Here is a 27,576-nt window from a genome sequence, read left to right on the forward strand (position 1 = left end):
TTCATCCACAGTACATTGTTCGGTGCTTAGTACTGTTTTATTTTCAATGGCAAGACAAGTTCAAGACTTCATGGAGAGCGGGGCTAAGATGGCGGAGGAATAGGACGGGGAGACCACTCTCTCCTCCACAAATTTATCGAAAGAACATCTGAACGCTGAGCAAAACTACTTCTGAACGTTGGCAGAGGACGTCAGGCATCCAGAAAGACAGCACATTATCTTCGAAAGCAGGTAGGAGAAATTATAAAAGATAAAAAGAGAGACTAAAGAGTTAGGGACGGAGACCATCCCAGGAAGGGGGTCGTAACAGAGGAGAAATTTCCAAGCACCAGGAAACACTCTCACCAGAAGGTCTGGGGGAAGATTTCGAATCTCGGAGGGCAACATAACTGGGAGAAAAAATAAATATAACCCACAGATTACGTGCCTAAAGGCGACTCCCAGCAAAGAACCCCAGACGCTCGCATCCGCCACCAGCAAGTGGGGGCTGAACGGAGAAGAGCGGGCGGCACTGCTTAGGGTAAGGACTGGGCCCGAAAGCCCTGAGGGCAATCTGAGGGAGCTAAGGTGAGATAGTAACCTAAACTGTGGGACAGCCAGAGAGAGAGAACTATCCCGGGAAAAGCCCAAATCTAAGGCACTGCCGGCCGGCTCACAGAACAAAGGACTGAGCGATACCAGAGGAGAGCTAGCCGGCTGCGGACCGCCCCATCCCCCACCGGACACAGCAGGCAGGGGGGGCCACCCAGAGCTGGAAAGGGGCAAACTCGGCCCCAGAGAGGGCACCCCCTACCAAACTGCAAACAGGCTCCCAGTTTCTAAGCAAAGACTGCTTGAGATCCTGGAGGGTCGACAGCCCCCGAGAGGGTCGCAGCCAGAGACCAGCTCCCCAGAACCGACACAAAGTACACCGGAGCCGGGCGCGGCCATAAACCGAGGCGGGGACCAGGGAGGTGATAAGCCGCACCGCCCCAACAGGGGAGAGTGTGCTCGCCAAACTCCTGGCTGCCTGAGCTGCTCTGACCGGGAATGGCACAAACCGCGGGCACAACCGAGTCTGCGCCTTTGTGGAGTACCCGGGAGCCTGAACCTGAGCGGCTTAGACCTGGGAAGTGCACGCATTTCAGGGCCCACTCCCCGGCAGCGTAACCTGAAGCCTGAGCAGGGTAGACGGGGAAAGCACAACGCCGTGAGCGGGGGCGAACCCAGTGCGGCCGAGATACTGTGAGCTCGCCACACATACGCCAGTGATATAGGTTTGCAGTGTTCCTCCCTCCCCACAGCACGACTGAAGGAGCGAACCTAAAGAGACCACCCCTGCCCCTTTGTGGCAGGGCGGAAATTACATACTGAAGAGACCCCCAAACAGAAGCCAAATAACAGAGGGAAGCGCGTTGGAAGTGATAGGCCAACAGATTAAAATCCCTGTAGTTAACACCGACTGCACTGAAAGGGGCCTATAGATCTTGAAAAGTATAAGCAGGAACAAGGATCTATCTGAAACTGAACAGACCCCACACTGCTCACAACAGCTCCAGAGAAAGTCAGGGATATATATTTTTACCATTATCATTTTTAAAAAATTTTTTTTGCTTTCTTTTTTCTTTAAGTCCTCTATTACACCTTTAATTTTCATTTTCATAACCCACTATTACCTTGCAAAAAAAAAAAAACCAAAAAACCCTATTTTTAAAGCAAACTGCATACATATATCTTATACCTTTTGTGTTTTCTTCTTTTTTACTGTTTTTTTTCCTGTTTTACTTTTTTTTCTGTTTCTTTTTTTACTGTTTTACTGTTTTTTTTCTTTTTATCCTGTTTTCTTTTTTCTTTTTTTTTATATTGTATGTTTTATAAGAGTCTAACCTCTACTCTAGATTTTTAATCTTTGTTTTACATATTTGATATCAATTTTGTACATTTAAGAACCCGATCTTTAGTACCCATTTTTACTCAGGAGTGTGATCACTGGCTTGATTACTTTCTCCCCCTATTGACGCTCTTTCTTCTCCCCCAGGGAACCTCTATCTCCCACCCTCCTCCTTCTCTTCTCAACCCAATTCTGTGAATCTCTGAGGGTGTTCTGGGTACCGGAGAACACTTCGGGAAAAGAATACTGCCCAGATCTCTCTCGCCCCTCTTGATTCCTCCCTTTCTGCTCATGCTCACCTCTATTACCTTCCTCCCTCCTCTCTATGTATCTCTGTGACCCGCTCTGAGGGTTCCAGACTGTGGAGAGCACAGAGGGAAGTGCTTACTGGCTAGACTGCTCTCTCCACGTCTGAGTCCCCCTCTTCTCCTCCTGGTCACTTCAACCCCGCCTCCCCCACTTCACCTCTCCATGTAACTCAGTGAACCTTGTTGGGTATCCCTCACTGTGGAGAATCTTTTCACCATTAACCCAAAAGTTTTATTATTGATGCTGTATGGATGGAGAAGTCTTGAGGCTACTGCAAGAATAAGACTGAAAGCCAGGGGAAACATTAATTAATGAGATCATCCAATAGCCTCCACATATACACTGAAACCAAGCTCCACCCAAGAGCCAGTAAGTTCCAGAGCAAGACATACCACACAAATTCTCCAGCAACGCAGGAACATAGCCCTGAGCATCAATATACAGGCTGCCCAGACGCACACCAAATCGATAGACATCTCAAAACTCAATACTGGACACTCCACTGCACTCTAGAGAGAAGAAATCCAGCTCCACCCACCAGAACACTGACACAAGCTCTCTCAACCAGGAAACCTTGACAAGCCACCCGTCCAACCCCACCCACAGAGAGGAACCTCTACAATAAAGAGGAACTTCAAACTACCAGAATACAGAAAGGCCACGCCTAAAACTGCAATGTAAACAAGATGAAAAGGCAGAGAAATACTCAGCAAGTAAAGGAAAATGAGAAATGCCCACCAAACCAAACAAAAGAGGAGGGGATAGGGTATCTATCTGAAAAAGAATTTAGAATAATGATAATAAAAATGATCCAAAATCTTGAAAGCAAAATGGAGTTACAGATAAATAGCCTGGAGACAAGGATTGAGAAGATGCAAGAAATGTTCATCAGGGACCTAGAAGAAATAAAAAGGAGTCAATATATAATGAATAATGAAACAAAGGAGATAAAAGACACTCTGGAGGGAACCAACAGTAGAATAATGGAGGCAGAAGATAGGATAAGTGAGGTAGAAGATAGAATGGTGGAAATAAACGAAGCAGAGAGGAAAAAAGAAACAAGAATCAAAAGAAATGAGGAAAACCTCAGGGACCTCTGGGACAATATGAAACGTCCCAACATTCGAATCATAGGAGTCCCAGAAGAAGATAAAAGGAAAGGCCATGAAAAAATACTCGAGGAGATAATAGTTGAAAATTTCCCTAAAATGAAGAAGGAAATAGTCACAGAAGTCCAAGAAACCCAGAGAGTCCCAAACAGGATAAACCCAAGGTGAAACACCCCAAGACACATATTAATCAAATTAACAAAGATCAAACACAAAGAACAAATATTAAAAGCAGCAAGGGAAAAACAACAAATAACACACAAGGGGATCCCCATAAGGATAATAGCTGATCTTTCCATAGAAACTCTTCAGGCTAGAAGGGAATGGCAGGACATACTTAAAGTAATGAAAGAGAATAATCTACAACCCAGATTACAGTACCCAGCAAGGATCTCATTCAGATATGAAGGAGAGTTCAAAAGCTTTACAGACAAGCAAGAGCTGAGGGAATTCAGCACCACCAAACCAGCTCTCCAACAAATGCTAAAGGATCTTCTCTAAACAGGAAACACAGAAAGGATGTTTAAACACGAACTCAAAACAACAAAGTAGATGGCAATGGGATCATACTTATCAATAATTACCTTAAATGTAAATGGGTTGAATGCCCCAACCAAAAGACAAAGGCTTGCTGAATGGATACAAACAAGACCCCTATATATGCTGTCTACAAGAGACCCACCTCAAAACTAGGGACACATACAGGCTGAAAGTCAAGGGATGGAAAAACATATTTCATGCAAACGGAGACCAAAAGAAAGCAGGAGTCGCAATACTCATTTCAGATAAAATAGACTTTAAAATAAAGGCTGTGAAAAGGGACAAAGAAGGACACTACATAATGATCAAAGGATCAATCCAAGAAGAACATGTAACAATTATAAATATATATGCACCCAACATAGGAGCACCACAGTCTATAAGGCAAATACTAACAAGTATGAAATGGAAATTAACAATAACACAATAATAGTGGGAGACTTTAATACTCCACTCACACATATGGATAGATCAACTAAACAGAAAATTAACAAGGAAACACAAACTTTAAATGATACAATAGACAAATTAGATTTAATTGATATTTACAGGACTTTTCACCCCAAAACAATCAATTTCACCTTTTTCTCAAGTGCACACGGAACTTTCTCCAGGATAGATCACATCCTGGGCCATAAATCTAGCCTTGGTAAATTCCAAAGAATTGAAATCATCCCAGCCATCTTCTCTGACCACAATGCAGTAAGATTAGACCTCAATTACAGGGAAAAAACTATTAAAAATTCCAACATATGGAGGCTAAACAACACGCTTCTGAATAACCAACAAATCACAGAAGAAATCAAAAAAGAAATCAAATTATGCATAGAAACAAACGAAAATGAAAACACAGCAACCCAAAACCTATGGGACACTGTAAAACAATGCTAAGGGGAAGGTTCATAGCAATACAGGCGTACCTCAAGAAACAAGAAAAAAATCTAATAAATCAACTAACTCTACACCTAAAGCAACTAGAGAAGGAAGAAATGAAGAACCCCAGGGTCAGTAGAAGGAAAGAAATCTTAAAAATTAGGGCAGAAATAAATGCAAAAGAAACAAAAGAGACCATAGCAAAAGTCAACAAAACTAAAAGCTGGTTTTTCGAGAAGATAAACAAAATTGACAAGCCATTAGCCAGACTCAAGAAACAAAGGGAGAAGAATCAGATCAACAAAATTAGAAATGAAAATGGAGAGATCACAACAGACTACACAGAAATACAAAGGATCATAAGAGACTACTACCAACAGCTATGTGCCAATAAAATGGACAACTTGGAAGAAATGGACAAATTCTTAGAAAAGTATAACTTTCCAAAACTGCACCAGGAAGAAATAGAAGATCTTAACAGACCTATCACAAGCACGGAAGTCGAAACTGTAACCAGAAATCTTCCAGCAAACAAAAGCCCAGGACCACACGGCTTCACAGCAGAATTCTACCAAAAATTTAGAGAAGAGCTAACACCTATCCTACTCAAACTCTTCCAGAAAATTGCAGAAGATGGTAAACTTCCAAACTCATTCTATGAGGCCACCATCACCCTAATTCCAAAACCAGACAAAGATGCCACAAAAAAAGAAAACTACAGGCCAATATCACTGATGAACATAGATGCAAAAATCCTTAATAAAATCCTAGCAAACAGAATCCAACATCATATTAAAAAGATCATACATCATGACCAAGTGGCCTTTCTCCCAGGAATGCAAGGTTTCTTTAACATCCGCAAATCAATCAATGTAATACACCACATTAACAAATTGAAAGATAAAAACCATATGATTATCTCAATAGATGCAGAAAAAGCCTTTGACAAAATTCAATATCCATTTATGATAAAAACCCTCCAGAAAGCAGGAATAGAAGGAACATACCTCAACATAATAAAAGCTATATATGACAAACCCACAGCAAACATTATCCTCAATGGTGAAAAATTGAAAGCATTTCCCCTAAAGTCAGGAATAAGGCAAGGATGCCCACTTTCACCACTACTATTCAACATAGTTTTGGAAGGTTTGGCCACAGCAATCAGAGCTGAAAAAGAAATAAAAGGAATACAGATAGGAAAAGAAGAAGTAAAACTCTCACTGTTTGCAGATGACATGATCCTCTACATAGAAAACCCTAAAGATTCTACCAGAAAATTACTAGACCTAATCAATGAATATAGTAAAGTTGCAGCAGCAGCAGCAGGATATAAAATTAACACACAGAAATCCCTTGCATTCCTATACTCCAATAGTGAGAAAACATAAAGAGAGATGAAGGAAACAATACCATTCACCATTGCAACAAAAAGAATAAAATACTTAGGAATATATCTACCTAAAGAAACAAAAGACATATATAGAAAACTATAAAACACTGATGAAAGAAATCAAAGAGGACACAAACAGATGGAGAAATATTCCGTGTTCATGGATTGGAAGAATTAATATAGTGAAAATGAGTATACTACCCAAAGCAATTTATAGATTCAATGCAATCCCTATCAAGCTACCAATGGTATTTTTCACAGAACTAGAACAAATCATTTCACAATTTGTATGTAAATATAAGAAACCTCGAATAGCCAAAGCAATCTTGCGAAAGAAGAATGGAACTGGAGGAATCAACCTGCCTGACTTCAGGCTCTACTACAAAGCCACAGTCATCAAGACAGTATGGTACTGGCACAAAGATAGACATATAGATCAATGGAACAAAATAGAAAGCCCAGAGATAAACCCACGCACCTATGGACACCTTATCTTTGACAAAGGAGGCAAGAATATACAATGGAGAAAAGACAATCTCTTTAACAAGTGGTGCTGGGAAAACTGGTCAACCGCTTGTAAAAGAATGAAACTAGAACACTTCGTAACACCATACACAAAAATAAACTCAAAATGGATTAAAGATCTAAATATAAGACCAGAAACTATGAAACTCCAAGAGGAAAACATAGGCAAAACACTCTCCGACATAAATTACAGCAGGATCCTCCATGACCCACCTCCCAGAATATTGGAAATAAAAGCAAAAATAAACAAATGGGACCTAATTAAAATTAAAAGCTTTTGCACAACAAAGGAAACTATAAGCAAGGTGAAAAGACAGCCTTCAGAATGGGAGAAAATAATAGCAAACGAAGCAACAGACAAACAATTAATCTCAAAAATATACAAGCAACACCTGCAGCTGAATTCCAGAAAAATAAACGACCCAATCAAAAAATGGGCCAAAGAACTAAACAGACATTTCTCCAAAGAAGACATACAGATGGCTAACAAACACATGAAAAGATACTCAACATCACTCATTATTAGAGAAATGCAAATCAAAACCACAATGAGGTACCATTTCACACCAGTCAGAATGGCTGCTATCCAAAAGTCTACAAGCAATAAATGCTGGAGAGGGTGTGGAGAAAAGGGAACCCTCTTACAATGTTGGTGGGAATCCAAACTAGTACAGCCACTATGGAGAACAGTGTGGAGATTCCTTAAAAAACTGGGAATAGAACTGCCATATGACCCAGCAATCCCACTGCTGGGCATACACACCGAGGAAACCAGAATTGAAAGAGACGCGTGTACCCCAATGTTCATCGCAGCACTGTTTACAATAGCCAGGACATGGAAGCAACATAGATGTCCATCAGCAGACGAATGGATAAGGAAGCCGTGGTACATATACACAATGGAATATTATTCAGCCATTAAAAAAATACATTTGAATCGGTTCTATTGAGATGGATGAAACTGGAGCCCATAATACAGAGTGAAGTAAGCCAGAAAAAAAAACACCAATACAGTATACTAATGCATATATATGGAATTTGAAATATGGTAATGATACCCTATATGTGAGACATTATAAGAGAAACAGATGCATAGAACAGTCTTATGGACTCTGAGGGAGAAGGTGAGGGTGGGACGTTCTGGGAAAATAGCACTGAAACATGTATATTATCATATGTGAAAGAGAACACCATTCCAGGTTCAATGCATGAGACAAATGCTCAGGGCTGGGGCTATGGGATGACCCAGAGGGATGGGATGGGGAGGGAGGTGGGAGGGGGGTCCAGGAAGGGGAACACATGTAAACCCATGGCTGATTGATGTCAATGTATGGCAAAAACTACTACAATATTGTAAAGAAATTAGCCCCCAACTAAAATAAATAAATTTATTTAATTAAAAAAAAAAAAAAGACTTCATGGAACTTGCCCAAAGTCACAGCTGTTAAGATGCAGAGCTGGATTATACCTTCACCCTCACTTTTTCTCCATATGCAGAGATGGGGTGCATCATCTGTGCGTGCCAAGCCGCTTCAGTCATGTCCGACTCTTTATGACCTAAAGACTATAGCTTGCCAGTCTCCTCTGTCCATGGGATTATGACTTTTAAATATCCCACATAAATACCCCACATCAAGTCTTCCAACATTCATGAACGTGTTTACTGATTGAATCCATGCCTCCTACTGTATATAAAATAGAGAAACCATAAGAACCTACTATGTAGAATAGAGAAGTATATTAAATATCTTGTACTACTTTAATGGAAAAGAACCTGAAAAATAATACACATACATGAAAAACTGAATCACTATGCTGTGCACCTGAAACTAACCCAACATTGTGAACTAACTGTACTTTCATGTAAAAAAACGCATTTTCAGAAAGGCTCTTATACTAAACTTATCAAGTAATGTACTTAGAATTTTTCTAAATTCAGAAAATGTTCACCAAAAGCGCATTTTATTTTGGAATTTCATCTGAAGTTTTAGCTTGAGTAATAATACACAATATTCTGGCTCTTGGTGTTTCCCCTATAATTTGAATTTGCCTCCTAAGGCTGCTGAACTGCTTTACTGCCACTATTTTCTTTTTTATCACCAGCTGCTTGAAATATATATCCCGACAAGGGATCAAACCTGTGCCACCTGCATTGGAAGGCGGAGTCTTAACCATTGGAGAACCCGGAAGGTCCTTCATGGGGAAATATCTTAAGAAGGGAGAAATTGGATTTCTCATCTGAGAAGAAAAGAAAATTCTTGAGAACTTCTGCCTGTGCAGCAAAGTTCCTGTTTTTTTCTACTAAATCAGTAAGCAGACACTGTTGATTTTTCACTCATGTTGTAAATCAAGTTGGGTTGTAATGTGCTATTTTAATTTTATACATCTTGCTTTTAGTACAAGTAGTATTTTATAGAACATAAAAGCAAGACACTGTGTATTTGTCCAGCCATATACTTTGTTGATAGTGACTTATGTCTTCCCTCTTTTTGCTCTCTCATTTTTCTTTTATAAACTAAATAATTGGAGCTCTTTCATACTTAAATAAGAATTTTTGATTCATGAGATTTCTATCTATCTTTAATTGACTACACTTCTTGATCATTTTCTTCATAAATTAAAACATTTTTTCTGATAAGTATGAGCATGAAGCTTAAGCTTACTGGTTATATATTTTAGAGTCAATAAATGTTGTGAGAAATGACATCAATTAAATTGAAGGATTAAGATTTAAAGCACATAGAACAACAGGACATATAAAAGTAAACATATTTTAATCTCATTTTTTCCTGCCATGTAAAGCAAAGTCTGCTAAAGAGAGACAGATACCTTCCAATTCAATTTTATGTGTGTGAGGGAACCATAAGATAACTTTCCATTTGAGAAGTTAATAGTACAGCTGCATCCTTCGAAGAATTTCAATTCATCAATAGTTTGGCTACCAACACTCTCCCTCTTGGATGCAATTTTCCCATTACATTGGAATAGCGTAAACACCTATCCAACACCTATGACGTGTTAGCCAACAAAACGTATGGTGCTCAGTCGTGTCCAACTCTTTGCGACCCCATGGACTGTAGCCCATTTGGCTCCTCTGTCCCCGGGCTGATCAGACAAGAATACTGATGCATTAAACAACATGCTAAATATTTCATCACACTATGTCATTTAACCTCATACAACCCCTGCTAAATAATACTGTTATACTATATTACAGATTAGGAGACTGAGTCCAGAGAATAACTTCCATGTTCACATATGTAGTTAGTGGTGGATCGGAAGTTCTAGGTCAGCCTGACTCCAAAGCCCACTGTCTTTGCAAACACCCCTTCAGCATCAGAAAAGGAGACATGTTAACTCATGAAACTTTTCTGTAATTACAAACTTCAACCCTGGGCCAAATACTTTCATGATGGTTATGTACATTATACACGAGCCCTTTATAGAAGTCCACACAGACACGAAGCCAAATTCTATTTCAATATTTGTACAGTGTTGTCTATGCTCTCCTTTACTATGTGGATTTTTTGTAAAATCTCTCCTGAAACTCTACATCTAATTCAAATCCACATTCCCATTTTTGGTAAATATCATTCCTATTTAGTTGCTTCTTACCTTCCCTCTATTACCTTGAAAAAAAATTATATTCTTCTGATACCTACCTGTGACAATGACGTTTGCTCCGACGTTGAAGTTTTTTATGTAATTATTCCACAGTGATTCAAGTCGTACCAAAAACTTTAGACTAATTAGCTTCTCTGATTTCTTCAAATTTTAGTAGAAATATGATGACTTGGAATTCAAGACACTAGGATTCTGGTCCTGGATCATTTTGCTTCTAACAAGCTCTGTGGTTGAGCAAATCAAGTAAACTAACGCCTTTGGTACCTTATTTATTTGAAAATGACGGCTACTGTTAGGTCAAGTGAACATCCTTACTAGTGTTTCGGTGAGCTCAAAATAAAACAGGATCTGAAGAGTCATTTGAATAAAAATTATATAGAGGTAAGAGATTGTAAATATTACTATATTAATATTGACATTTTTATTAGCATTTGTATTTGTGATAATTGTGTGGTCCAACATGACATTTTAATATCATGGGAGCAAATCTTGCCTATCTGATAGGAATTCAGTATCTGGGGTTTACAAGTAGATCCATAGCAACTGATGACCTGTTTGCATTCCTCTGTGTTTTGATGTCTAGGATTCTCCAAGCCTGTATCACAGCTTTTCACACACCCAGTTAATAGGCATTTGTTTTGTCGTGTTTGCTCATTTCCAGGGTGAACAAAATCAAAGGGAACATTGGCTAAAGCCTAATGTATGCAGCCAGTATATAGCATTTCTCTTCTGTTGTCCACAAGAAATGGGTTTTTCCGCAACACAGCACAATCTATGGGCATCTCAAGATTTTACCAGAAATTTCAGCTTCAAAAAAATCTATCCAGTTCATGCCCAAAGTTCAGCTTTCAGCTCCAGGTATGGCCCTTAAGACAAATGACCACAAAAATGGCTGGATGCTTGGTACTCAAATCCTCCATTGTTAAGTTGTATCACTTCATTGCCTGCCCCATCTTATCAGCTGAGGGTCACCATTCATGACTGACATTACATTTTGGTGCCCATTGCATTGATGCATTGGGAGTATAAACGTATTTGTTTGAAGACCTTTTCTTCCATTTTTTAAACTGGATATTGAAGGCAATGTCCCCTTTTTACTTCATTTTCCTACTAAAGACTCCCACACTGAAGTTCTTTTTTCTAATTTTGTGGTGGGAAAACATATTTGAAAATTTGGTGTGCTTATTTTAGTCAGTTAATATAGGGTATCTATTCCACTACATTTTTTCTTGCTTTCTTATTTCTTGTTTTTAATTCACTTCTTTTGGATTGAGATAGAACTGACACATATTCTGAATGTTTAATAAATGCACATTCATGTGACTTACATGATCTTTCTGAGGGAAAGAGATGTCATTTCAGTGTTATGATTAAAAGCAAGAACATTGTTTTCAAATGTGAGTAGCAATACAATGTATGAGCTATTACTAATAGTTAGTTACAGAATCCAGGTCAGGCTGCAGAAGGGTAAATATTCAGGATATAAAAACATGACTTAATGTTTCAAATATCACATAATGATCCAGTCCTCTTACTTTGACAAGTCTCTACTGGATCCCAAACTGCCAGAGTAGCTAGTCATGTGACTTTAGGCAAGTAACTAAACTTCTCTAAACCTCAGTTTCTTTATCTATAAAATGGAAATGAAAGGATTACTGGTGAGGAAAGTGTAAGGCATTGAAACTACGTATCATGGTGTCTATCCTTCAGTAAATATTAACTAATATTAAAATTCTCTTTAATGGCATGGTTTGAGGCCATTTCATCAAAATCTTCCACCAAACAAAAGGTATGCTTTTTATAAGCAATAACTATTACACCAAGCTCAACAATCCAAGACGTCCTACTTCGGCAGCCATGGACCATAGAAGAGAGGTCTCCATTAAGCCAGAATCTAGAATGCTTTTCCACTAGCATAGAAGCTGTTTGGTGTTGAGACTCGTTCTGTGTCTTGATCACCCTTCTGTCTGCAGCTCCCAGCACAGAAACTGTCCTCAATAAATATTTGCTGAGAGAATGAAACAGCAAAGGAGAATGCCCAGCCATGAAGACACTTGCATGAACTTTGGAGCTGAAATGGCTCATTGAGCTCACAAACTGGTCCATGTCCAGACAATTTCACGAGAGATGAGATAGTTTAAATTTCAAATAATCTCAGCCTCCCTCTAAGAAGCTAAAGTAATAAGTGAGATTTATCAGTGTTGTGTAATCATTTATTGTAAGAATTTTCTTCTACTGCTCTTAGGGATGAAATGAAGATCAGTAATATTGGTTTTGCAGGAGATTCAGGAGCACAGTATTTTATCTCAAAATATAGAGAAGAGATAGTAAGAAAAGTGTTTCTCACTTAATAGACTGCCTACAGGAAAAGGAACTCAAACTAATAACTTATACCAATGTGATGATATAATATGCTATTTATTTAAGAATATATTTTAGAATATTTTAGGATATAGAAAGATAAATGAAGCAATAATACTGTCCTTCAGAATACTTTACTATCGAGTGTGAGTCTATTTTGTATATGTTTTCTAGAACACGAATTTCAACCGCTCTCAAGCAGAGACAAGAATAAACAGTTTACAGTGGTTTAGGTTCCATATACAGTGACCAAGAGCTGTAAAACTACTGTTTAGATGCTGAGACCAAGAATGTGGCAGTCAGATCAGTGAGACCCCAATTGTTTCCACAAAGCATCTATCAGATTTTTATGACTAGAGTAAGAATAGAAAACGATACTTACCAGGAGGAGTTACTATGATGTTAGCTCCTTCTCCAAATATCTTCTTCCAGCCTGAGCTGTCACGATGGTAAAAGCTCCTACAATAACCCAGGCTTCTCTCATCTTTATAAAGTGACTAGAAGTGAAAAAACTACATACTGGGAGTTTGATCTTCTGAATTCTTTTTGAAGTCCTTGCATATAGGTTTCACAGCATCCAATGTTTTATAAGTTTTCCTCAGATTTGTTCTTACTATTTAGTCGCTAGGATGTGTCCAACTCCTTTGCAAACCCTTGGACTGTAGCCCGCCAGGCTCTTCTGTCCTTGGGATTTCCCAGGGAAGAATACTGGAGTGGGTTGCCATTTCCTTCTCCAGGAAATCTTCCCGACTCAGGGATTCACTAGGGAAGCCACATTCCTCAGATAAATGGACCCAAATATCTGCTTTCCAAGAAGTAGTAATCACTGAAAACGTTGATGAAAGATGAAAAGTATAAAAACAGGCAAAGAACACATCACTGACACCAACTGGTTAACCACCTGGTTTTCTAAATTTCCAGGAACAGTATTGAAAGAATCAAGACTTTTTTAATTTCCAGGTGTTCAGTTCTGTTGAAACTGCTCAGAGTTTGCATCAGTTGAAAGGCCGCTCTCTTTTCACAAACACCAGGGCTGTTTAGTGATTTGGGAATGTATTGCTAAATAGAGGAAAACCTTCAGTAACTGAAAATGCAAATACCTCATTAGCCATCACATGTGTACTTGATAAATGTGAACAAAGCTCTCCATTCATTGAGCAACACAGTTCTTTACGAAGGTAAAGGGAAATGAGAAAATAAGTCCTATGATGACTTATTTAACATTATTTTTCCTAGGATAAAGGAAGAAATTTGCAGAATTCTCTCTCCTTTGAAATAATACTTTCTTTAAACTAAAACGTGAAAACTATATCCATTTCTTTGATAGTCAAAAGAAGTCTCCTCATGGCTATTCTGTAATTTCAAGCCACTCATCTTGGGGCAGGGGGAAAGAATTTGCCAGAAGCAGCTGAGTACTCCGCTGAACACAGCTGTGCTGTCCATCTGCCAGGACCAGACAGGACAGGCTCTTACTCTCCCGATGTCTACTCCAGATGCACTTGTTAATGGTCTAAGTCCCGTGAGCAATCAGTTCCTCTGCCCCGAGGATGAAAATAAGAGGAGGTCAACACAATGGGAGGGGGTGAGAGATTCAGATGCCAGTTATATTTAGATAGAGTTGTTTTTTTTTTTTTAATTGAGATTTCATGGAAATTTCCTTGCTGTACAGTGGTTAGGACTCTGCACTTTTACTGCTTTTACTGGGCTCAATCTCTGGTTGGGGAAATAAGATCTCATGATCCACAGAATGTCCACCAAAAAAACTGAGAATTCTAAGTTGTTAGTACTCTGGGCTGTCATATACCCTTTGCATGTATTGTAGTCATGAATGATGTCCCTTCAGTTCCTTTCTGAAAACTTGTCCTCTGACTTTCCTTATTCCAAAACCATGAGAAGAATTATCAGGAGCTTTAGGAATTGTCTGTTTTTCAAAATGCATGAAAGATTTAAGCAATAAAATGCAAAAGAGTAACTAAATAGTTATGCAATTATGAAGTTTTATTAAATATAAGAACAGTAAGAAGAAAGAGTATAAGGTTTTACTAAAGGGCATAGAATTAAACCTGAATAAATGGAGAGACATATCATATTCATGAAGGAAAAGCTCAATGTCATAAATGCAAACTCCTCTTAAAATCATGTGTATAAATAGACTAATTCCAATGAGACTTAAGGTAACATTTTATTTTTTTGTTCCATGTTGTAAAGATTGGGGGTGAGCTAGTTATAGTTAATTTAAATTGATATAAAAAGTAAATATAAAATAATTAATAAATTTTTATTAAAAATATTATTTTTAATAACTAATTTGGCATACCAGCTCTTAACCGTTGTTGCAAAGTTACTGACATAACACAATACTGGGGTAAGAATACTGAGGCACAAATAAAACACAAATCCTCCAACCATATGTTAATATAAAAAAATAATTAAGGAATTTTTAATTGTTGGGAAATGATAGGTTGTCCTAAAATTAGTTATGAACTATTAATTATATGTTGGAAGAAAAAATAGCTCTCTATCAAGTACCATAAAAGTTAGGTTTGTATTAAAAGGCATCTAAAAGTGTTAGTTACAAAGAACAATGAATGAAAGTCACTCAGTCGGGTCCGACTCTTGCAACCCCATGGACTGTAGCACGCGAGTTTCCTCTGGCCATGGGATTCTCCCGACAAGAATACTGGAGTGGGTTGCCATTTCCTTCTCCAGGGGATCTTCCTGACCCAGGAATCATACCCGAGTCTCCTGCATTGCAGGCAGATTCTTTACCGACTGAGCTATGAGTAAGAGACTAACTGAGTCCTTGGGCAGAAAAGCTTGGAATGTCAAGAGGACAGGAGACACTTTTACTTAATGTTTAATTTTTAAGAAGGAGAAATTTGGAGAATTTTTTCTCTTTTTTAAAAACTGAAGTGTAGTTGATTCGCAATTTGTGCCAATCTCTGCTGTATAGCAGAGTGACTCCGTTTTACACAATATATGTTCTTTTTTTTTCAACATGTTTTCCATTATGATTCATCCCAGGATATTAGATGTAGTTCCCTGTGCAATACAGTAAGATCTTGTTGTTTATCCATTCTAAATGTAATAGTTTACATCTGCCAACTCCAAATTCCTAGTCCATCCCTCTTCTCTTCTTCCTCCTTGTTGGCAACCACAAGTCTGATCTTTATGTCTATGAGTCTGTTTCTGTTTCATAGATAGATTTATTTGTGTCATATTTTAGATTTCATATATAAGTAATATCATATGGTATTTGTCTTTTTTTTCTGACTTACTTCACTCAATATGATAATCTCTAGTTGTATCCATGTTGCTGCAAATAGCAGTGTTTTGTTCTTTTTATGGCTAAGTAGTATTCCATTATAGATATATACCACTTCTTCCTTATCCATTCATCTGTCAATGGATGTTTAGACTGTTTACACATTCTGGTTGTTGTGAATAGTGCTGCTATGAACATAGGGGTCCATATACCTATTCGAATGACTGTTTTGTCCTGGTATATGTCAGCAAAAACAAGACCGGGAGCAGACTGTGGCTCAGATCATGAACAGCTTATTGCCAAATTCAGACTTCAGTTCAAGAAAGTAGGGAAAAACACTAGTCCATTCAGTTATGACCTAGATCAAATCCCTTATGAGTATACAGTAGAAGTGACAAATAGATTTAAGGGACTAGATCTGATAGACAGAGTGCCTGATGAACTATGGACAGAGGTTCGTGACATTGTACAGGAGACAGGGATCAAGACAATCCCCATGGAAAAGAAATGCAAAAAGGCAAAATGGCTGTCTGAGGAGGCCTTACAAATAGCTGGGAAGAGAAGAGAAGTGAAAAGCAAAGGAGAAAGGGAAAGATAATCCAATCTGAATGCAGAGTTCCAAAGAACAGCAAGGAGAGATAAGAAAGCCTTCCTCAGTGATCAATGCAAAGAAATACAGGAAAAAAACAAAATGGGAAAGACTAGCGATCTCTTCAAGAAAATTAGAGATACCAAAGGAACATTTCCTGCAAAGATGGGCTCGATAAAGGACAGAAAAGGTATGGACCTAACAGAAGCAAAAGATATTAAGAAGAGGTGGCAAGAATACACAGAAGAATTGTACAAAAAAGATCTTCATGACCCAAATGATCACGATGGTGTGATCACTCACCTAGAGCCAGACATCCTGGAATGGGAAGTCAAGTGGGCCTTAGAAAGCATCACTACGAACAAAGCTAGTGGAGGTGTTTGAATTCCAGTTGAGCTATTTCAAATCCTGAAAGATGATGCTGTGAAAGTGATGCACTCGATATGCCAGCAAATTTGGAAAACTCAGCAGTGGCCGCAAGACTGGAAAAGGTCCGTTTTTGTTCCAATCCCAAAGAAAGGCAATGCCAAAGAATGCTCAAACTACCGCACAATTGCCCTCATCTCACACACTAGTAAAGTAATGCTAAAAATTCTCCAAGTCAGGCTTCAGCAATACATGAACCGTGAACTTCCAGATGGTCAAGTTGGTTTTAGAAAAGACAGAGGAACCAGAGATCAAATTGCCAATATCCGCTGGATCATCGAAAAAGCAAGAGAGTTCCAGAAAGACATCTATTTCTGTTTTATTGACTATGACAAAGCCTTTGACTGTGTGGATCACAAGAAACTGTGCAAAATTCTGAAAGAGATGGGAATACCAGAGCATCTGACCTGTCTCTTGAGAAACCTGTATGCAGGTCAGGAAGCAACAGTTAGAACTGGACATGGAAAAACAGACTGGTTCCAAATAGGAAAAGGAGTACGTCAAGGCTGTATATTGTCACCCTGCTTATTTAACTTATATACAGAGTACATCATGAGAAACGCTGGACTGGAAGAAACACAAGCTGGAATCAAGATTGCTGGGAGAAATATCAATTACCTCAGATATGCAGATGACACCACCCTTATGGCAGAAAGTGAAGAAGAACTAAAGAGCCTCTTGATGAAAGTGAAAGAGGAGAGTGAAAAAGTTGGCCTAAAGCTCAACGTTCAGAAAACTAAGATCATGGCATCTGATCCTATCACTTCACAGCAGATAGATGGGGAAACAGTGGAAACAGTGTCAGACTTTATTTTGTTGGGCTCCAAAATCACTGCTGATGGTGACTGCAGCCATGAAATTAAAAGACGCTTACTCCTTGGAAGGAAGGTTATGGCCAACCTAGATAGCATATTTAAAAGCAGAGGCATTACTTTGCCAACAAAAGTCCATCTGGTCAAGGCTATGGTTTTTCCCGTGGTCACGTATGGATGTGAGAGTTGGACGGTGAAGAAAGCTGAGCGCCGAAGAATTGATGCTTTTGAACTGTGGTGTTGGAGAAGACTCTTGAGAGTCCCTTGGACTGCAAGGAGATCCAATCAATCCATCCTAAAGGTGATCAATCATTGGTGTTCATTGGAAGGACTGATGTTGAAGCTGAAACTCCAATACTTTGACCACCTCATGCGAAGAGTTGACTCATTGGAAAAGACCTTAATGATGGGTAGGATTGGGGGCAGGAGGAGAAGGGGACAACAGAGGATGAGATGGTTGGATGGCATCCCTGACTCGATGGATAGGGGTTTGAGTAAACTCCGGGAGTTGGTGATGGACAGGCCGGCCTGGCGTGCTGCAATTCATGGGGTTCCAAAGAGTTGGACTCGACTGAGCGACTGAACTGAACTGAACTGATGCCCTGGAGTGGGGTTGCTAGGTCATATGGTAATTCTATTTTTAATTTTCTGAGAAACCTCCGTACTGTTTTCCATAGTGGTTGCACCGATTAACATTCCCACTGACAGTGTATTAAGATTCCCTTTTCCTCACACTCTTTCCAGCATTTGTTATTTGTAGACATTTTAATGATAGCCATTCTGACTGATATGAAGTTGCACCTTGTCGTAGATTTGATTTGCATTTCTCTAATAATTAGTGATGCTGGGCATCTTTTCAGGTGTCTACTGGTCATCTGTATGTCTTCTTTGGGAAAATGTCTATTAAGGTGTTCCACTCACTTTGCCTCTGGGTTGTTTGTTTTTTGTTATTGTTGTATGATCTGTTCACATATTTTGGAAATTAAGCCATGGTCGGTCACATTATTTGCAAATAGTTTCTCCAATTCTATTGGTTGTCTTTTATTTTTTTTATGGTTTATTTTGATGTGAAAAAGCTTGTAAGTTTGACTAGGTCCCATTTGTTTATTTTTGGTTTTATTTCTATTACCTTCGGAGACTGACCTAAGAAAACATTGGTATAAGTTATGTCAGAGAATGTTTTGCCTATGCTCTCTTCTAGGAAAGTTATGATTTCATGTTTTATGTTTAAATACTTAAGCCATTATGAGTTTATTTTTGTATATGGTGTGAGAGTGTGCCCTAACTTCATTGATTTATGTGCAGCTGTCCAACTTTCCCAGCACCACTTGCTGAAGAGATTTTTTTCCACCTGTTTTTATATTCTTACTGGAGAACTTGTACTTTTTACAAAATTTCTAGGAATGTATCCATTTCTTCTAGGCAGTCTATTTGCTTGCCATGTATTGAGTAATTATTTGTAGTAATGAGTTATTTCCATTTCTTTTTTGGTGGTATAAATGTTAACTTCTTCTAATTTCATGTCTAATTTTGTATCTTTGAGTTCTCTGTCTCTTTTTTTTTTCCTGTGAGTTTGGCTAAAGGTTTACCAATTTGTTTGTCTTTTAAAATAACCATATCTTAGTGTATTGATCTTTTCTATGATGCTTTTAGTCTCTATTTTACTTTTCTCTGATTTTTATTCTCTTTCATTTACCTTTGGCTTTATTTGTTCTTTTTTCTAGTTCTTTTAGGTGTAAGATTAGGCTGTTTGTTTGAGGTTTTTCTTGTCTCTTAAGATAGGCTTGTATCAGTATAAACTTCTCTCTTAGAACAGCTTTTGCTCTATACCACAGATTCTTTTTTTATAGTGTTTTCCTGTTTTCATTGTCTTCAAGTATTTTTGATTTCCTCTGATTTCTTCAATCACACACAGGTTGTGTATAGCATACTGCTTATCCTACATGTGTTTTTGTTTCTTGTACATACACAGTGTCTCTACCTCTAGCTGTGTCCTTAGAAAAATTGACCTGTATAAGCAGAGACAGAGAATGGAAACTGAGGGAGAGATCATAAGGGTTCTGTGACTACATGGAAAAGTAGTTATCACAAAGTGCAAAGAAAAACAGTGATATAATAATGCATTAGTCAGTAATTGGGGGAGAAATTGGATCTCCACATTAAGATTGCTACCTTACGCCCATACACAAAAATTCAAATTAAAGTGGATCAAGAAATCAAATGTGCAGAACAAAGTCTTAATACCAGTGAAAAGTATAAATGAAAATATATTTATGCTTCAGGCTTTCCTAAAGCTGCAAATAGTTACAGTATGTGGTTGCTGATACAGTAGAGCAAGCTAAAGGCAGTGCATTTACTATCCAATTCCTTGCTGTCTGCAGGCACAGAACTAAGAAGGATCTAAAGCTTTGTCTTGTGGTGTGAGACTGTTTGTTTTTTTTTTTTGATTGCGAGATTCTGATGGAAAAATGTGATGACCTGGAGAGCAGCAGCACCCAGGATGCAACAAGACAGATGGGGCTTCGGAGTTGGGGACAAGACCATAAACACTGTTCTAGCAAGCATTCCTGTGCTAGTGCAGGAAGAGTTACGAATCAACTTGAAGAAGAACCAGTAGGAGCGTATCAAAAAATGCACATTTTCAGCCTTCATTCCATGATTCTGATTCACTGTGTTGAGTGCCACCCAGAACATGCACTTTTCTTCCAATTCAGGTGATTCTGATGTAGGTGGTGCATGGATCAGAGTTTGAGAAACACTGTTCCTTGGAGAAGGAAATGGCAACCCACTCCAGTGTTCTTGCCTGGAGAACTCCATGCACAGAGGAGCCTGATGGGCTACAGTCCACTGGTCGCAAAGTGTCAGACATGACCTGGCGACTAAACAACTCAGACTCTTCAGGTAATTTTATAGTTAGTAACCCTATCTTAGAATGTTGTCTATATTACTCTTTTTTTTTTTTTTGTCCCAATTGACACAGAATCTCTTCTCGGGTGAGAATGTCATAGGCCAAGGGCCTGGGCGGGCTTGAGGAGAGAGCTGTTATTAAACGGAACTCTCTCTGTGCTTTTAAATCGCTTTTAATTCTCGACACCTGTTTTATTTAATACCCTCCTACATACTGGGGGCCATTGTAAACCTCTCAGATGACGTGTAGTTTTGTAGCGTTATGAGATTTATTTACATCCCTGTAAAGAGAACTGGATGTTTGCTTGAACTCTGGAGCAAAAAAAAAAAAAGAGACACTGTTCTAGAAGCTCAGACACTGGTACAAATTTGGAGGAACCAATACACAAGAGACCATATACATGTGAGCTGGCATTTCTGTATTTCAATATTAATTTTGCTTCGTTAAATCTAGCCCAATAAGGCAGCCACAATCCTTGGCTATATGACTTTTCGATTGAAATATAGACCATTCATTGATTGTTCACCTAAAGTGTTCTTTAATTTTAATTATTGAGAAAATTATGATCTGATAAGTCTCATTCTAGTTTGGCTCTTGGCCTTGTTAATGGTAAGGAGTAGGGGTAGAAAGAAGTTTTGGCTTTACTTGTTTAAGACAGTTCTGGCTGTGGGCTGAATTTTAACAGAGGGTATAAGCAGAATACAAAAATGGGGCTTCCCTTGTAGCTCAGTTGGTAAAGAATCTACCTGAAATGATGCAGGAGACCTGGGTTCATTTCTTGGATCTGGAAGATCCCCTAGAGAAGGAAATGGCAACCCACTCCAATATTCCTGCCTGGAGAATTCTTGCCATGGACAGAGGAGCCTGGCAAGCTACACTCCAAGGGGTCTCAAGAGTTGGACACGATTTAGCGACTAAACCACCAACCACCACCACCTAAAACAATCACTTTTCACCCTATAATTTCACTAGGTCAACCATGCCCTAGATGATTTTGTAAGAGAAATATCAATTTGTCCAAAAGATAAATTGGATATCAGCTTGAGGTTCAAGAAGTCCGAGTTTTCATTTCATCATTTCTCATTCTTCATACTCCTGGATAATAAAGATGATCTGTTCCCAGTCATTTTCTCTGGATAATCATCAGGTGAATGGTTCAGTAATATCTAGCCTTTCCATTTTCCTCTCCTAAATATCTCCCCTAACAGATAATCTAGGTTCTCTGTCTGTCTTAAAGAGACAATAATATGAACTCTACCAGCTTCTGGGAGAGCTGAGAATATGCTGCCTGCCAGACTGCTTGCCGACAGACTGGAGATGGAGGCCTGTTTTTAGGAAAAACTATGGTTATTGTGAGTAAAGCTCAAAATTCTCCAAGCCAGGCTTCAGCAATACATGAACCGTGAACTTCCAGATGTTCAAGCTGGTTGTAGAAAAGGCAGAGGAATCAGAGATCAAATTGCCAATATCCGCTGGATCATCGAAAAAGCAAGAGAGTTCCAGAAAAACATCTATTTCTGCTTTATAGACTATGCCAAAGCCTTTGACTGTGTGGATCACAAGAAACTGTGGAAAATTCTGAAAGAGATGGGAATACCAGACCATCTGATCTGTCTCTTGAGAAACATGTATGCAGGTCAGGAAGCAACAGTTAGAACTGGACATGGAACAACAGACTGGTTCCAAATAGGAAAAGGAGTACGTCAAGGCTGTATATTGTCACCCTGCTTATTTAACTTATATACAGAGTACATCATGAGAAACGCTGGACTGGAAGAAACACAAGCTGGAATCAAGATTGCTGGGAGAAATATCAATAACCTCAGATATGCAGATGACACCACCCTTATTGCAGAAAGTGAAGAAGAACTAAAGAGCCTCTTGATGAAGGGGAAGGAGGAGAATGAAAAAGTTGGCTTAAAGCTCAACGTTCAGAAAACTAAGATCATGGCATCTGGTGCCATCACTCCATGGGAAATAGATGGGGAAACAGTGGAAACAGTGTCAGACTTTACTTTTTTGGGCTCCAAAATCACTGCTGATGGTGACTGTAGCCATTAAATTCAAAGACGCTTACTCCTTGGAAGGAAGGTTATGGCCAACCTAGATAGCATATTTAAAAGCAAAGACATTACTTTGCCAACAAAAGTCCGTCTAGTCAAGGCTATGGTTTTTCCAGTGGTCATGTATGGATGTGAGAGTTGGAGGGTGAAGAAAGCTGAGCGCCACAGAATTGATGCTTTTGAACTGTGGTGTTGGAGAAGACTCTTGAGAGTCCCTTGGACTGCAAGGAGATCCAATCAATCCATCCTAAAAGAGATCAATCCTGGGTGTTCATTGGAAGGTCTGATGTTGAATCTGGAACTCCAATACTTTGGCCACCTCATGCGAAGGGTTGACTCATTGGAAAAGACCTTGATACTGGGTAGGATTGGGGGCGGGAGGAGAAGGGGACGACAGAGGATGAGATGGTTGGATGGCATCACCGACTCGATGGACATGGGTTTGGGTAGACTCCAGGAGTTGGTGATGGACAGTGAGGCCTGGCATGCTGCAGTTCATGGGGTCACAAAGAGTCGGACATGACTGAGCGACTGAACTGAACTGAACTGAACTGATGTCTATTGTGGGGAGGGAGAAGGTGGCCATGGAATTTAAAGTTTGATTCATGGGCATTGAGTTCAGGGTTTTTCTTTGTTCAGGGTAAAAAGAAATTGGGGGAGGAAGTGAAGCAGCTGCTGATATCAGGGCTGTGATTTGCAGCCTCAAGCAAAATTTCCAGTGCAGTGTAAAGGAAATCTGAACCAACGTGCTTATCCCAGATAGCACAGTAGTATATGCCAGAATCACTTTCTTGCAGATTTAGGATTGTAAATATATAGCTCCTCCCTGTGCTCTTATAGACATGGTATTTTGTTTCATCGATTCCTGATTCAAGCACAGGCTTTGAATTGTAGCTGTCGTAATAAAAAAGGCGTCGGGGGGCCATCCTCTCCTCGTGTTTGTACAAGTGGATATAGGTGGCCCCTTGTGTAAGATCACAAGGGAACGAAGCAGTCTCCCCAGTCTTACTAGTGATTAACATCAAGTTGGAAGATACCTGCATGACTGCAATGGGAACAGCAGCAAAAATTAATGAGGAAGAGGAAGCACTAATTTCTTAGTACAACCCTCTCCATCCCCCCAGCCCCCTCCCCTCAAATTGCCACAAAATACAGAAAAATTCCAGGAGCATCCAGGCAACACACTTACCAGGAGCCAGGACAACCATAAGCAGCGCTGGTCGCCGCATCCTGCCTGTGCAATGAGCTAGACTGGGATTCCGAGCCGATGTGACAGGCAGAGAAGTCAGGGAGGATCTCTCTTAAAGACCACCAGGCTGATCCCAGAGGGGTGGAGGAGCCCCTCCTCCTGGGGAGGAGCCCCTCCTCTCTGTACCAACCCCTTTCTGGAGGGCCCCCCTGTGGCAGTCTGGGAGCTGCCATCTCCCCCACAGGAGAGGAGAGGCCTGAGCACTGAGACTCAGAACTGCCAGCGGATGGATCAAATGTGAGCTCTGGGGAGGAGAGCCATGCCTGTTGCCTGGTGGAGTGAGCAGTCCTGAATGGGGCTAAGTTCCCTGCAGTTCAGCATTTCAGTGTTTATGCTGCTGCCACGGTCTTGTCCGGTGACATCCTTATATTCCTTCCCTGAACTACCTTCCCTTTTACACCTGTAAGCAAACTCTGAGGCAACAACCAGAGAATCCAATAAGAACTGAACCTGCTTTATTATAACAAATTAAAATCGATTATGTTGGTCTACATTTGACTGTCCTTAAAATTAAACGCATGTGTGTTCGTGTGTGTGTTTGTGTGTGAATCAATTGGAGAGAGGATTCATGTTCATCCTCAAGTAAAAGGCTGTGTCATATAGAGTGTCCAGATATCATGAAAAAATAAGGAGCTTCACAATAGTTGGAGAAGACAAACTAAAAGCATATTTTTTTTCCAAAATTCAGGGAAATGCAAATCAAAACTACAATGCAATATCACCTCACCCATGTCAGAACGGCTATTATTGACAAGGCTAGAAATAACGTGTTGAAGATGTCCAGAAAATAGAACCCTTGTGCACTGTTGGTGGGGATGCAAATTGGTGTAGTCGGTATGAAAAATGGTATGGAATTTTCCTCAAACAGTTAAAATGAAACTACCACATGATCCAGCAGTTCCACCTCTGAGTGTTTATCTGTAGAAAACGAAAACACTAGGAGATAGCTGCCCCCCATCTTCACTGTTTATAACAGCCAAGGCACGGAAAAAAACCTAAGTGCCCATCAACAGAAGAGTCAAGTACCTGTGGTGTACACACACACACACACACACACACACACACACACACACACACGCGCGCGCATATAATACCATTATTTGGCCCCTGATTATGTCATGGGTTTAGACAGCTCTCCCAACTGCTTTACAGCTCTGGGTCTTGACCGGTTCTTTCTCTTCCTTTCTGTTTCTCTACCTCTCTCTGTCTGTCAGTCTCTGTGCACAGATCTTCTCTATTTCCTATTGCTACCCCACCCTTGTACACTCTCTTTCTTTCTACCTCTGACTTTCTTCCCTTTCTCTCTTTCTCTTTATCTCTCCTCCGTTTTACAATTTCCTTCCTCATCTTTATTTCTGTCACTTTCTGTCTCTCTTCTTGCCTATCTCTACCACCTGTCTTTTCTTTACTATTTCTCTATTTATATTTCTTATTGATTTGATTTCTCTCTCTCTCCCTCTCTTTTCATTTTCTCTCATGATCATCCTAACTACTTTAAATTTTCTGTTATTCCAACATCTGCGATATCTCAGCATTGGCCTCTGGTAACTGACTATTCTATATTACCATGTTGTGATGTTCCTGGTTCTATAAGTTAAGGAGTTTGGGATTATATCCTGCACATTTAGAATATCATGTTATGGACTTTAGGCAGTGTCTAATACTATGGAGTGTGATGACTTTTTTTTGTTAGCCGAGAATTGACCCAGTTGTGGAATTCTCTCAACGGGCAGGTCCAGATAGTAGAATTTTCAAAGACTTTGCAGTGCTATTCACACTACATTGTGTGTACCACCCCGAGTAGTTTCAAATCAAAATTTAAATAATATGGTTGCAATTGTATAGCCACATTTTTATAATGTGGATTTTTAAAACATTTTCTTTATAGGTATACATTGGTGAAGGATGAAAACTACGTCAGAGTCCCACATTTCTGAATAAGGATGACTTAGTTCGTTTTGTTTACTGTAGCCAGAATGTCTCCATGTAGGGCATGATTTAATTACAAACCCTATCTTCTGAGGGCAGCAAGGGCAGTAGCCCCGGGAGGTGGTACTGTCCTTGTCTCCACTTACACGGAGGCAGAGAGACTGAGGGTGAGTGACTGGTCCAGGGTCCCACAGCTGGCAGGGGCAGAGCCAGGATGCAGGCGCCCCGTCTGTACCAGCATCCACTCTGGTCCGCACAGAACGGTCGTCTCTGGAGTGTGTTGGAGCTTCTGAGATGACAGGTGTGGTCCAGTCACAGCAGTCGGGCTCCACCTGTCTCCGGTTTGGGGCACATTGTTCAGTCCCTTCAAATCATCAAAGGAAACATTTCAACCTCACAAATATGAGCAAATCATCAGTCAATTGTAAAAGCTGTATTTCTGCATAATGATTTAACCATAGAAGGGAAAGAATAGATCTTAAAACTTCATCTGATAAGAAAAAAAATCTGTAACTATGTATAGTGAAGGATGTTAACTTATGTAGACTTATTGTGGTGACCATTTCAAAATGTATACAAATATAGAGTGATTATGTGATATAACTTAAACTAATAAAATGTTATTTACCAATTATATCTGAATAAAAAATAATGAAATAAAATTTTAAAGCAGGAAAAAGTAGTGCACTGATTCATAGAAGGTGGGCAGTTGGCATAGAGTCAGATAGGCTGGCAGAGGCAGCTGGAGTCCTGGTATTGAAGGTCCTGCATCAGTGATATCCACTGTGCTTTGGGCCCTTTTCCTACAGACATAAGACAAAATCGTGGGCCTGTGAATAGTAGATCCTTTTCTAAAAGGCTTTAAGTTCTCGTGTTGCCCTACACATGCTTTTTCAAGTGTAGCATTGTGCCTTTTACACTGCATCTCAAACATTGTGTTCTCTCTTCTTCTAAGTGTGAAAAACCTTCATTGAAAGTCACCAGAAAGAAAAAGGAACTGGAGATGGGGTCTCCCTATTGAAGGTTGAAATGGTGACATCCACTGCTGACATTACTGAACGGCTAATAAAGAATTTATTTATTGTAATACCTCACAGACATGGTACCATACCCACATCCATTTATGTCGCCTGTCTGTGGCTGGTAAGATAATGTCGTGGTCCACCCTATATTCAGTAAGACTGGATCATATCTGTCAATGAATAGTTGCAGAAAGTCTTGTGCTGTGTTCCTAATCAAAGAGACTTCTTAATATATTGGAATAACACTTTTTTAGTATGTAAAATATCTTTTTATTTTGATTTGCAGAATGGAATTTTTTTGTCTCATGTTTCAAATTTCTTTTGTATTTCTTTTTTAACTCCCTACATTTCCCTTATGTTTTTTAACTCATTCATATGTGCTATTTGTACAATTTTAAAACACAATTAAATCCAACATATCAAATGCTTAGTTTTATTTTTCCTGTTTGCATTATGTATTTGGCCTAAAATGTTGGAATTACACAAGGGGAACCTGAGGGATTGTGAATACATATAGAAGGTCACCAGAGCTAGAATCTTTCTCTTAGAAGTATGATCTAAAATATTCTGAATACCCTTCTTTATACCCTTTCTAAGAAATTATTTCCCCGTGTGTTTAGTTAGCTTGAATCAAAATGAACTCAATTCTATTGTGAGCTGTTTTTGTTAAAAAGAAATATTCAACTCAGTGCTTCGTGGGAAGCAGCAT

General features: G+C 39.4%; 1 long non-coding RNA gene and 1 gene segment (V, D, J or C); one reads left to right on the forward strand and one right to left on the reverse strand.

The window, feature by feature from the left end:
* Positions 1–23,943, reverse strand: part of LOC145524200 (T cell receptor gamma constant 1-like) — a 30,723-nt gene extending 6,780 nt beyond the window's left edge. The window contains 3 exon segments of the C gene segment in view: positions 12,987–13,042; positions 23,418–23,712; positions 23,857–23,943. Of these exon segments, the coding sequence occupies positions 12,987–13,042; positions 23,418–23,712; positions 23,857–23,896 (391 nt within the window).
* On the forward strand, positions 73–27,291 carry LOC145524206 (uncharacterized). 3 transcript variants are annotated; one of them, XR_014067311.1, is made up of 6 exons: positions 73–231; positions 8,723–8,928; positions 10,398–10,624; positions 10,905–11,101; positions 20,411–20,597; positions 26,801–27,291. It is a non-coding gene; the product is annotated as an uncharacterized LOC145524206 (long non-coding RNA). The 3 variants fall into 3 exon arrangements; XR_014067313.1 differs by lacking the exons at positions 10,398–10,624; positions 10,905–11,101; positions 26,801–27,291 and adding an exon at positions 21,813–24,409; XR_014067312.1 differs by lacking the exons at positions 10,398–10,624; positions 10,905–11,101; positions 20,411–20,597.
* Positions 27,292–27,576: the final 285 nt, after the last annotated feature.

This window comes from Giraffa tippelskirchi, chromosome 10 (assembly GCF_054371585.1).
Source record: "Giraffa tippelskirchi isolate mGirTip1 chromosome 10, T2T-mGirTip1v1.2.pri, whole genome shotgun sequence".
Classification (NCBI taxonomy): Eukaryota; Metazoa; Chordata; class Mammalia; order Artiodactyla; family Giraffidae; genus Giraffa; species Giraffa tippelskirchi.